Source organism: Chelonoidis abingdonii, chromosome 21 (genome assembly GCF_003597395.2).
Source record: "Chelonoidis abingdonii isolate Lonesome George chromosome 21, CheloAbing_2.0, whole genome shotgun sequence".
Taxonomy (NCBI): domain Eukaryota; kingdom Metazoa; phylum Chordata; order Testudines; family Testudinidae; genus Chelonoidis; species Chelonoidis abingdonii.
The window spans coordinates 3,584,813-3,597,000 of NC_133789.1; the positions used below are offsets into that span (position 1 = coordinate 3,584,813).

The following is a 12,188-nucleotide window of genomic DNA, read 5'->3' on the forward strand; positions in this document are numbered from 1 at the left end:
GTGAGAAGCAACTATCCCCCAGCTGAGCCTGATCTGCTGGCTTCCTTACCCGGAGTGACCCCCGCTGTGATAGGGTCAGGGCGGGCTGCACAGAGAGCGAAAACTCAGCCCGGGAGAGGAGTAAGGGGGTGCTGGCTCTCTGGGAAGCGCCAAGATGCAATTATTCTCTGCAGTGGGCCCTGGAAGCCCTCTGGGTTGGCATCCAGAGGAGGAATGAGATGGAAGGAACTAGAGGAAGGGCTCTACTAGCCACAGGCAAGCAGCACAGGGCTTGGAGGTAGCAAGTGATCCATGGGCCAGAACCCAGAGTGGAGGGTTCCCCGACCAGCCCAACACAAGGCCTGGCCAGCCCAGGGTGGGGCTAAGGAATGAGCCCTGAGGATGGGCTGGGGGGTAGCGTGAGAGGGGTGAGACGTGGACAGAAACAGGCCATCGCAAGGCCAAAGAGATGATCAGCTGGGGGCGGGAGAGGCAAGGGCCCTGCAATGCCATGACCTGACAGCAAGGGTCGCTATGTTAGCGAGCGTCCCGCTGCAGGAGGGCTGAAGGGACGATGCTGAGCTCAGGGTCAAGGCTCCCCCCATCCCCACCGAGTTGCTCACCTTGAGGAAGGACATGTCGGCGTCTGGCCCCAGGTAGGTGATCTCCAGGTTGCCCTGCACCACCTGGCAGTCCTGGTAGAGGCGGCTGAGGGTAGCGTAGTGGTTTTCTGGGCTGGAGGGACGCAGCAGCTTCATGTCAGTGCCCGTGCAGACTGCAGAGGGGTGGAAAGGAAAAGCCAGTGAGGCTGGGTGGGGGTGGGGGTCAGAGCTTTGGACAGGGGCAGGGACGATGGATGCTATTCGGAGAGACACTCGGCACCGTTTCGCTAAAGGCTGCTCCACCCCAGCTGTGGGCGTTTAGCTAAACGGGGCCCAGCCCCCACCCACAGGCATTTCCCCCAGGGCACAGAGCTGTCACTGGAGAGCTAGTGAGTGCTTGGCCCTTCTGCAGAGCAAGAGAGAGGAAGGGCGGCGCGGCCCCTAGTTCTCATGCCTATGGGGCCAGATTTGCAGCAGAGCTCAGTTGCCATTTAGGGCAGGTTTTCCAAAGGGCTTGCTGAGCTCTGTAGAAAGCCCAGCCATCGTGTGCCTCTGGGCCTCAGTTCCCCACCTGTAAAATGATCGTAAATTCCTGGGGCTGAGATTCTGTTAGCACATGGGGGTGCAGCACCTGTCACTTTAGCCCTAATCAACTATGCCCCCTAGATGCTCCCATAAATACACAAAACAGACCCACAGGGGATTATTACGCATCAGCGGCTGCAAGGAAAACACAGGGCCCTGAACTCAGGTCTCAACAGATAAAAGCGCCTGGAGTGGTGTTTTTAAACACAGCCTCCTGCAAATCCCCAGACTTTTCTATTGCCTCCTGAAGCCCACTTTGGTCAGAACCTGCCCATCTGTAGGCAAGTTCCCATTAACCATTTCAAAGGTTGCCCATACACCCAACCACTGCGGAGTGGCTGTAAATCAGGCAGCGGCTGTCTAAAGCCTGGCAGAAACCCCGCGGGAGAGATTACAAAAAAGGAATTTACAAGCACCCCACTCCCTCCCCCAAAAATCCTTTCGCTGGCGTTTGCCAGAGTCAAGCTGGGTTTAAAGCAGAGAGTCGAGAAACTGTTGATTGTGCCAGGACTTGTGCCAGAGAGGAAGGGTCTGACGAGAATCGGTGCAATGGAGCATCTGGGCGAAGTGCCTGGTTTATTTTTATCTTGAAGTGGTTGGAGCGGATGCAAAGCAGGTTCGAAGTTGCAGGAGGATTGTGAGGAGCGCTGCACAGCCGTGCACTGTGCCACGTTTGTTACAAACCCTGCTGATCTCTAGAAATCCAACAGAGAGGGAGAGAGGCCCACCCGGTTGGCTACTGAGGCTCAGTATCCAAGCCAAGTTTAAACCCCCTCAGCTCTGGGGACAGTTCAGGATTTCCTGTCACTGGAAGCCCCCCGCCCCCAACTTCTGGAAGCGTAGTGAGGCCGGCATTAATACCCTCTGGGTCACGGACTCACTCCCCACACGGTCTGGACGCCGGACGTGTTTAGGAAGTGTCACTTTCCACAGGAAATGCCATGGACTAAAGTAACATCCATTTATCTCGGGAGGACTTTCAACAGCTTCCTATGGGCTTCCTGTATGACTTCTCCCCACCACAAGGCAGAACAATGGGGTTTAGCCACAACCCTGTAAATGAGCAATTTGTTTGGTCCCAGCCCCCATTCTCAACCCCCTCACTGCCTCAGATAAAAGCTCCTCGTGAGTGGGGGAGGCCCTGGTGGGAGGCCAAATGGATTGATGGCTTCTGCGTGTCAGGACCTCTCACCCCCACCATTGTGATCAGCTAACAAAAGGCTCCTGTCAATTAATGTTAGACAGAAGCTGTCAACGTGGAACTCCAGCAAGGAGAGTTTTATCCAGATGCCCACAAAGCGTCTTTCCTGCTGGTCACGAAGGCTGAGTGACTCTCCTCTCTCCCTGAGCAGGGGAGTCCCGTCCGCCCCACTTCACAGAGGGAGAAATTCAGCACTCGCCCCAAGTCATCCAGTCAGCTGGAGAACAGAAACGCAGGAGCCCTGGATCCCACTCCTGAGCTTTAGCAACGAGATCACACGCCCTTCAGAGCCAGAAAGCCAGCTTCCGAGTCCCCTGCTCCAACCACTAACACCAACACCCCTGCTCCAACCATTAACACCCCGCCCTTCCCAGGAGTCCTGTCTCATTCCCTGCCCTTTCACCCCGGACCATACTGGTCCGAACAGGCTCGCAGGGGCGTCAGACTGAAGCGTTCCCGTTCCCCAGCCACGCTGCTTGTCCACTGGCCCTGCTCTTTTGTTCCTGGCCCTGCTGGGGATGCCCAGCCAGATGAGTCAGTTTCACTTTCCCAGGCTGGGGTGGGGAGAGAGGTTGCTCCCCCCTCCCACCCCAGAAACTGGGGGGATGTTTCCATGTTGCTGCTTGAATCACTGGTGGGCATGAGCCCTTAGCTCCGCTGAGGGTAACCGAGGCCAGAGCATTTGATGGGCCTCCATGGCTCCTCCCAGGGGCACAGGGAACCACTTGGTTTAGATCCTTCCCCTCTGACCCCCGAGTATCCATTCCCTGGCTCCTGTCATGCGCCCTGTTTTTATGCCATGGGGCCCCCCACTTTACTTCCCTAGGATGGTATGCGGTGGTTAGGATGGGTTGCACCACACTATTACTATCCTTCAATCGCAGCTAAGGGACAGGTGCGCACACCCCTGGATTGGCATCGGCTCAGCACCCCTGCGCCATGTTTCCTAAAATCCCGGCTGCCCCAAACAAAACAGTCCTGATGCACACAGCCAGCACGGGGTGGGCACCCCGAACCGCTGCGGGCTGGATGCCAGCCAGGTTTCCAAGGGCCCCAGGCATTACGTAACCCAGTTACGCTGGCGTCAAAGCTCTCAGCTTTGCTGCCTCTTCTGTAGCAGGGCTGGGGTGGAGCTGGGCTAGGAAATCAGCCCAGTGAGAGAAGAAACACGCAATAAAACAAACCCACGCAGCATCTCCACCTCCTCCTGGCTTGGTCACATCTGCTGCTCTGGAGACCAAGGGTGTGCACACGTTCAAACTAAAAAGCCTTAGCGAACCGCCTTCCCATTCCAAGGAAGTTCCTATCCTGTGCTCCCTAGAAGAACCCCCCAGAAGGGAGGGGGGAGAAAGGAAAGAGACAGGGTGATAAACAAACAGGCTATTCCAAACAGGCCCGACTATCCAGTCCTCGTGGGTGTTGCGCTGAGCGGAATGTCGGAAGGGACTGGAGATTGTTACTCCTATGGCACTACACCTCCAAGGTTAGCTGGTTTGGAAGCTAAGTCTTTTGGGGTGAAACAGGTTCCAGAAGAGCCCAGGATAGGAACCCTGCACCTCAACTTTGTTCCCTGTTCAGATCTACACTTCAAACCAGGATAAAAGCACAGTGCTGCTGCGGAGCAGTTGCTCCACGTGGCTGAAGGTCGTTGGAAAACCAACACGTGATTCTGGGTCTACAGGGCTTGCATGACAAGTGGACTCAGATTAGTTTGCAGCAGAGTCTGGTCAGTGTCAGGAGTCTTTGTACAGGATTCCCTGGTTCTACTCACGATTCTGTGATTGGTGCACTGTGCGATCCCAGTCAAACAAGGAGTCTGAACTCACAAGTGTTTGTGCAAACCTCTTGTTTGCCCAGAAACACACTTATCAGCCCTGTGAGTTTCCCTTACTGCAGAAGGTTCAGTCAGAATCAGAACAAGACCATCAAAACCAGCTTGGGGTTCAACAAAGAGACTGGTACACGTATTGGGGTAATGCCTCAGCCGAGATCAGGGCCCTATCCTGCGAGGTGCTGCACAGACACAGAGCAAGAGAAAGTCCCTTCCCCAGAGAACTCTCAGTCTAAAGATGGAACTAAACAGCGCCCCCACGCCCTGCCAATATAAGGTACCCCACTTTGGGGGCAGGGGTTTCAGATCCTAACTAACTAACTAGCCCCTCTATTATCAAAGCTCAAACATGGGAGAAACTGGGATCTGGATACAGACTCCAATCCCCAAGTGTCTGGCTCACGGGCCCTGGCCTATGGTTCACACTTGTTCAGGGAGCTGCAGTTCTATGTAACACAATCCCCGTTGGTGGTTTGTCGGCTTCAGGGATCAGATGAGGGACCTCTGGATCTTAGCTTGAGCGTCTGCCTGCCCAGCCACCACTAGACGGAGACAGAGCCTCACACCGCGTGGCCGTGGGTTACACCTACAAGCATAAGACGCGTTGGCATGGGCAGAACGAACGCCAGTCAAAGGTGCTGCATCTACAAACCTGACCACATGCCGGTGGGAAGAGAACTCTCGGGCTGGCATTGGCTGCCTCACCCAACATCCCCCTATAGCATTGCCCCTATTGGCTCCCCAGTGCGCACCCAACAAAGGAAACACCACTTGTAAAACACATCTTAGGGCAGGTGATCTAAGACCTCATTTTTCTGATTGGCCAGCAGAAAGGAAGAGCACCTTGCGCTGCATGTACTTCCCTCCCAGGGTCCCTCCCTGCAGACAGACACCCAGAGAAAGCAATGCCATGATCAGTCATCCGGCAGGGAGAAAAGGTGCCTTGCTCCCGCCAGCTCGCTGCCACTGGTGCTCTAGCATTTGATCAGATAAGCCTCCCTGGCGGGAAACTGACTCTGCAAGGCTCCTGGTAAACAATCCTTACAGCCATGCTGATGGCTAGTGAGTTGGATAATCAAGGGTAGGGCTCGCATGTGGATTGAAACCACCCGGCACACTGAAGCATGGCCCCAGACTCAAACTGAACCCCCAACTTCCCACGGAAGTTGAAACACTTTGGGAGACCGTTGTGTTCGCTCTCCACCTGTTTCCAGGCTCGTGCCATTGACATACTGGGAGGCAGGAGAGTGTCACCGGATAGGAACCAAAACAGATGCAGAATCTGTCCTACCTAGTCTCCGCCTGGATTTTGCAGACAGAAGCCTGGAAAGTTTGGAGAAGTATCCAAACTTTGAAGCATTTATCAGAACTTCTGGAGAAGCTTTTTCCCTCTTCCCCCACCATCCGCCTGTCCATCATCCTCATTCTCAGATGACGGACTTCCAAACCTGGTCCATGAGGGAGGAGGTTGGCAATAGAATGGTTCCTATAGCCCCTCTCTTTCCAACACGCATACAGATACCTGGGTGAATGCAGACAGGCAGCGGCCAATGTAACTTTAACCCCCTTGCTGCCAGAGTTCTGCTAAATAGTCAGTGCTCCACTGCAACAGATAGACTTTGATGGGGTGCAAGGGAAGCAATGGAGGAGCATGTTTTCCCCTAGGCATGCATGCTGCGGCACTGGAGAGGAAGCTGTGCGTGGAGGGCCATTGGCGGATGGGGCACTGCAGCACACAGCGCTGGAGGGGCAGTCGTGCCCGGGATATGGCTGTGTCCAGTGCAGTATCAGACATACATTATTTTTGCACAAATCCTTCTTAACTCCCACCCCCCATGCACACACACACCAGGCACTGAAGCAATTAAACCCAAGTTCTGTCCAACTGCAGCTCATGAAATCAGAGACATGGGTTTTGTAACCCAAGCTCAGCCAGCAGACGCTGGTTTAAAAAACCCAGGCAGTTCCAGAGGAAGCCACCGGACCGGAGGGGCACGCGAGGGCTCCATTTCTAATCACATCCAGAGAGGGACACCCAGAGTCCCTCAGATCATAGAAACACTCACTCCCGTGGCTCACTCTGATGTTCCAGGTGGCTCTCAAATCCCTGTGTCAGTGGCTGGCGTTAAGTGTGCAGTGAGGGGGCGGGGGGAGCTAGAGGGATGCAGGATTTTCTCCTAGAGTCCAAGTGGGGTGATAAAAAAGACCCAATTGTTAAGACAGCTGCTGGTCAGAACCCATCCCAGACAAACAAAACTAGGAACAGTTGCTTCTCCAAGGAATGGCAATGGCAGATAGGCCCAAACCATAGGGATCAGACCCGAAAGGGTTGTGAGTTCTGGTTCGGGTCACTGAGAACACGCATCAGCTTTTAATACACACCCACCCGGTTGCCCAACATCCCCAGCTGAGGTTGTGCTGATCACTGGGGGAGGGGAGTTGGAGGATGAAGGGCATTGGGACAATCTCTATCACCACTGTATGAAATGAGAGGAAACGATGCTGGGGTTAGGATTCTAGTCTGGGCCTCAGGAGACCAGGCCTCAATTTCCTATCTCACCATGGGCAAGTCGCTTAGCCTCTCCTTGCCTCCGTTTCCCCATCGATAAAATGGGCATAATAGCACAGCCTTGCCTCACGGGGCTGTGAAGACAAATACATTCAAAGACTGTGAGGCGCTCTGGTAACAGAGGCCATAGGTCAATTAATCCCAAACAGGATGATGGGTTTTGTGTGAGGTGGATGTTTGCCCGATAGGAACTCAGCTGAGACCCAACAAACTCATTGCACTGGGGTCAGCAAACAGCCCTTAGGCCATTAATGTGCTCACCCCAGCATCTCTGTCTCTGCACCTGCTGTGCTGAGCAGCGTCAGTAGCAGCAAGTCAGTCTGGTTCTTGGGCTTGATGGGGGGAAGCTATGAAGGCAAACAGGCTGTCTAGCATTCACACACCACTGCAATTTTACTAGTTACCCCCTTGTTACCATTTATCTGGAGAGAAAACATTCCCCTCACCAGACAGGGCTGCAACCCAGGAAGGAGTCAGCTCTGGGCCCAGGTTTAAGGCGTGCTGTGCATGGAGGACAATATTTTAAGCTATTCAGTCGATCATTTAGGGAGAGAAACAGAGAGGCGTGTCTGTTTATCCCTCCCTGAAACCTCACCTGTGGCTTTCCCTGCTGGGATGCTCTGGGAACAGGGGAGACCCTTGTACCCCAGCTTCTGCCCAAGCAAGTTGTGATTGAGGGAGTTCTAAGTGATATGATGTGAGTTGTTACAACCTTCCCCTAGACAGTTATGAATCTTTAGCTCTAGCTGTAGCAACTCCTGTTTTTAGGGCTGGCAGTTTCCAGTTCAGTCCCCATTGTGTCAGCCAGGAGGGTGTCTGTTGCATCTGTGAGGGAACAGTCGACCTGGAGATAAGTCTCTGTGCTGGGGCTCTTCATTCTTTCTGTTGAGATACCAGAGGCCTTGGTGCCCCTTTGGTTTGGGCAGATTCACAGAGTTTAAAACCAGAAGGGCCCATCCTGATTGTCTACTCTGACATCCTGCATAGCACAGGGCAGAAAACTGGCTCTTGCAATTCCTGTCTCCAGCCCATACCTTGGGATTGAGCTAGAGCAGGGCGATTTCTAGACAATGTTAATCCCTGGGTTGGGACAGAAACACAGGACCTGGTGGCTCAGGGACACAAGTGCTCCCACCTGAGGCCCCTCTTGCTACCACAGACTCCTCGCAGGGCAGTACGCCCAAGGCTCTGCCTCACCCTGTCTCCCCGATTGATGGAGGCAGCAGGTCACCCCGAGGCTGTTGCCGTTTTTGACGGAACAGCTTTTTCAGGTTGGGCGTGTTTAAAAAGGCAAAGGACTGATGCAATGTTGTGCAGCCAAGCTTCCCCTCCCTTACACACCTCCGCCTCGCCTGCCCTGACGCAGCCTTCCCCCAGCCCTGCCTCCTGCAGTCACTGCGGTTGTCACCATACACTGTGAGCTGCCTGCTGTCCGCTTGGCCAGGGTGGCGCAGGCCTGTCAGGAGGGCATGGGGGCTCGACGGGCCATCACCCTGACTCTGCTTGCCCAGGGCAGTGTGTGCCACCTGGGGGGCAAGCCAAGATTCTTCACCATGTCCATTTTGGGCCCCAACATTTATAAGTGATCAGAACCAAACTGGGGTGAAATAGCTGCAAGAGGATAATAAATATTGAACATTTTTCTTCTTAAAGATGAGCCAGGGCCTCTGTACAACAAACACACAGACAATAAGGGACCAGAAACTCAGAGCAAAGTCCCGTTTGAAGTTCTGGAATGTGGGATGTTTTCCTAGACGCATACAGTCCACGGGGCAGAGAGACCCAATTCCCATAGAGATGCTGGTGTAACCCACTGATGCATGCGTGTTACTGGTCCTCCTCTGAGCAGGACCCCCGCCATACTTCCAGCTCAAATCCAGGATATGGTCCCACTTCTATGACAGCCACCATCTTGGCCAACACCCCACCGATTGACCCAGGGAACCTCCAGAGCTAAGTTTAAGCAAGACGGATCCTCTGTGGATCAGGCACGGGGGGGAGCTGTACCATACCCTGACTAATGGGCTACACCAACTCATTGGAGGAACAGGGTCTTCCCTTAGGCTCAGTTGGGTGGGTGGCCCATGAGGATAGTACAGAGGGAAAACTTCTTTGGGGGGCATGTGTTTCCCCATGGGGAAGCAGCTGAGTTGCTGGATATCCTTAGGAGGGTTGACCTGGAGTCTCCAGGAATTAAAGATTAATCTTTAATTAAAGATTATGTTGTGATGAAATCTCCAGGAATACATCCAACCAAAACTGGCAACCCTCTCCGTTGGCCCCCACAATGGCAGGGGGTGGCACCACCGTGCCATTCCTCCTCGGCTTCTCCCACCCGCCCCCCCAAAGAGGCAGGCGTGCTAAGGACATCTCATTCCCAGCATTCAGTCCACAGCGGGGTCTCTACAGGGGACAATGGCCCGCGAGGGCCTGTAATAAAGTCAGCTCCCCACGGCCAGGCATTCTCTGGATGTCGGTAGCCAGTCTCCTAGCAACCGACGGCGGTAGGCCTCGGGCCTGCATGGCCCAGCTGAATGGGGGGCCTGACTCTGGAGCTCTCATCTGGCGCTTGGGCGGAGGGCAGATTCAAATTAACAGCGCCTCTTAGGCAAGCCAGCAAACAGCCTGGGCCATTCGCAGCCAGGAGAGACGGGGGCAACTCTGCCTCAGAAGCAAGATGGCTGGGAATCAATAACTCCTGGGCCACACTGCCCCTGTGCTACCTCTGTTATCCTGAGTGAAGACCCTTTGGGTCTGTCCCGCTTGGTCTCCTGGGGGGTGGTTTGCAGCTATCCTAGCATCCCCCTCCTGCACACACACACATCTACTGTTGCATGAGTGGGTCTGCAAACAGTACCCCACCTCCACCCAGTCTGGACTGTGTAGGCAAGTGGTGACTTTGCACAGGTAAAATGGACACGTACCTGATTCCCCAGGAGAGAATGTAGGCTGGCAAATACAAGGGATCGGATGGGAAGAGCAGGGAGTGACAACTGAGGAAGAGAGATTAGTTCATCTAGGCCTGGTCCTTTCCTTCAATCAGCTTGGTTGGTATCCCCTGCCCGCCCCACAAACTTTCCACCAGCTGGGGTATTGAACCCCAGGACTGATCACTGGGGAATTTTATATTCATGTCCCTTTGCTTTTCATGTGAGCATCTCAAAGTCCTGTACACATGAACAAACTTTCTCCACACTCCTAGACGCCAGGCTTATTATCCCCATTTTAATGAATTTAAGCTTAAATTAAGGTATGCGCAGCACGTAGTCGTCAAGTGCTGAATAAGGAAGTTATACCATTTGGCAGGTAGGGAAACTGAGGCACAGAATGATGACCTGACTGACCCAAAGTCACACAACAGGTCATGTGGAGAGCCAGGAATAGAACCCAGGAGTCCTGACTCACCCCCTGCCCCCCTTGCTCTCACCTCCCATTCGGTGGCCTTGTGGATTTGTTTAATTCTTCAGGATGCAGAATTATGGGAAAAAATACGAGGGGGAGCAAACATTTCTCTGCTAGCTACTGAGGTGGGGGTGGGGAGGAAGGAAAGGGGCAGCAGTTGTTGAGCCTTCAAGGTTCACTCTCTGCCCCACAAGTCCCTCACAGTAAAAGCAAACTGCCTTGTCATGCACCCCAAAGAGCAGTGCTGGCATTTGGCCCAGTGACCCTACAGCAGAAGCTCACTGGCTGCTCGCCACAGATCACGGGAGCCAGGATTCCATTTGTCAGATTCCTGAAAAGCATGGGCCAAGCTTGGGCAGCATTGGCTACGTGACTGAGCAGCAGGGATCAGGGATTTAGCCTGGGTTGGGCTGGGAAGCCTGCAGGCTTGGGGACTTTAAATCCAGGTTGGAAAAACCTGATCCGCACAGAGATTCAGCGAGATGCCGTTTTGCCTCCTCTCTCTTTGTCACAGACACACTGTTACTTCAGGGAGAGGTTCCTAAATCTCCTTGTTCCTACCCCACCTCTGCAGTGCTAAATTACCAACCCTCCCCAGCCTTCGCCTGTGGGCTGGGACAGCAAACAGATCACTCCCCATGCAGCCTGACTGACAGCTCGCCTGGGGCCAAGCAGCTGCCCAGCAACGGCATGCCTTGTGCGTAAAGCCAGCTGCGTCCAGCAGCCTCCCGCCTGCTCTGGGTCACAGGACATGTCTGCGCAGCCTGCTCCTGACCTGTCCCTTGTCCCGGGAAAGGTTTGTGCTAAATGTCAAAAGGCGAGGCATTCTGGCCTGGCACAAAGGGGCTGAGTCGGGGGCTGAGTTTGGACCCATCTCCTTGATACCCTTGGGGGGCTCCAATGTGCTGTCCAGCTCCCGGGCTCCTAAACTCGATGTCATTGTCTGCAGCTCTCTGTTGTGCTAAGCCTGGTCTCAGCTTCCTCTGTGTTCTCTGCCCCTTCCTCCTGCCAGCTCCCTGGCACCATTCCTCACTCCACGGTTTTGCTGCCATCCTCTCCGGCCTGCCAGAGTGCAGCTGCTAACATCGCCTTGCCCTGCCAGCACTCTGGGGCAGTACCTGACTCCGACAGGAGCATCGACTGGACTCTGGTGAGCCAATGGGTGCCCGACCCCTTTGGTTCAGTCCCTCTATCCCTCCCCAGGGTGGCTGCCACCATCACAAGTGGCCCAAGCTCTGTGGCAGAGCATGGCAGGCTGGGAACCACTGCACCAAACACATATCCGTGGATACATTTATCTCCAGTCCCATTAGTTGGGGAAGCCAGCAGGGCCCCCCTATTTCCTGTCCCCACCCACTTCTTACCCATCCCACTACTCAGAGTAGCCCCTGCCCCTCCCCACTGGCTGCATTTCCCAGGGCCCAGCAGGCAGGGCTCTGGAAAGCTGAGTTAACATTTAACAGCTGCTGCTGGGACTCAGGGAGGCTCAGGAGAGGTCCGAGTGTGGCAGATCCCTGCTGTGGCACGAGTTTAAAGGTCACCTTCAGAACAAGCTGGGCCAGGGCAGATTTGTATTTCATGCTAGGCTAGCACAGAGAGGAATCCCCCAGAAGCTGGGGCGATAAAGAGAGAAAGAGAATAATTAATGCCAGGGGCTGATCTGATCTGTCCTTGTGAGCTTCCTGCCTCAGCCCTGCACCATCACAGGGGTTCCCCAGTTTCCTGACCCCCCAACTGAGCGCACAGAGGGCAGCATGATGTGGGAATCCCTTTTGGATTTGGAAGCTTCTCCCCTTCGAGCAGCATGGGTGCTATGCAGAGGGAGGTGGGGATCTCGAAGGTGTGTGTTGTTTCCTAGAGGATCCTGGGACCCAACCAAACTGTCCTGGGGACCATTGTTTGACCAGAACAGATCCAAGCGCGTGCCCAGTGCATAAAGCGGAACAGAGTACGTAAAGCTTCATGCTGCCAGGGGAATCATTTGAGGGGGAGGGTCCCATCTCCCATAGACGGCAAGAA

General features: G+C 54.4%; 1 protein-coding gene across 1 annotated transcript in view; it reads right to left on the reverse strand.

Annotated features, from left to right (window-relative positions):
• Positions 1–12,188, reverse strand: part of ERBB2 (erb-b2 receptor tyrosine kinase 2) — a 38,603-nt gene that overhangs the window by 20,016 nt on the left and 6,399 nt on the right. Inside the window, exon 2 of the mRNA XM_032791296.2 lies at positions 603–754. Within this exon, the coding sequence (XP_032647187.1) occupies positions 603–754 (152 nt within the window). The remainder of the gene's footprint in view (positions 1–602; positions 755–12,188) is intronic.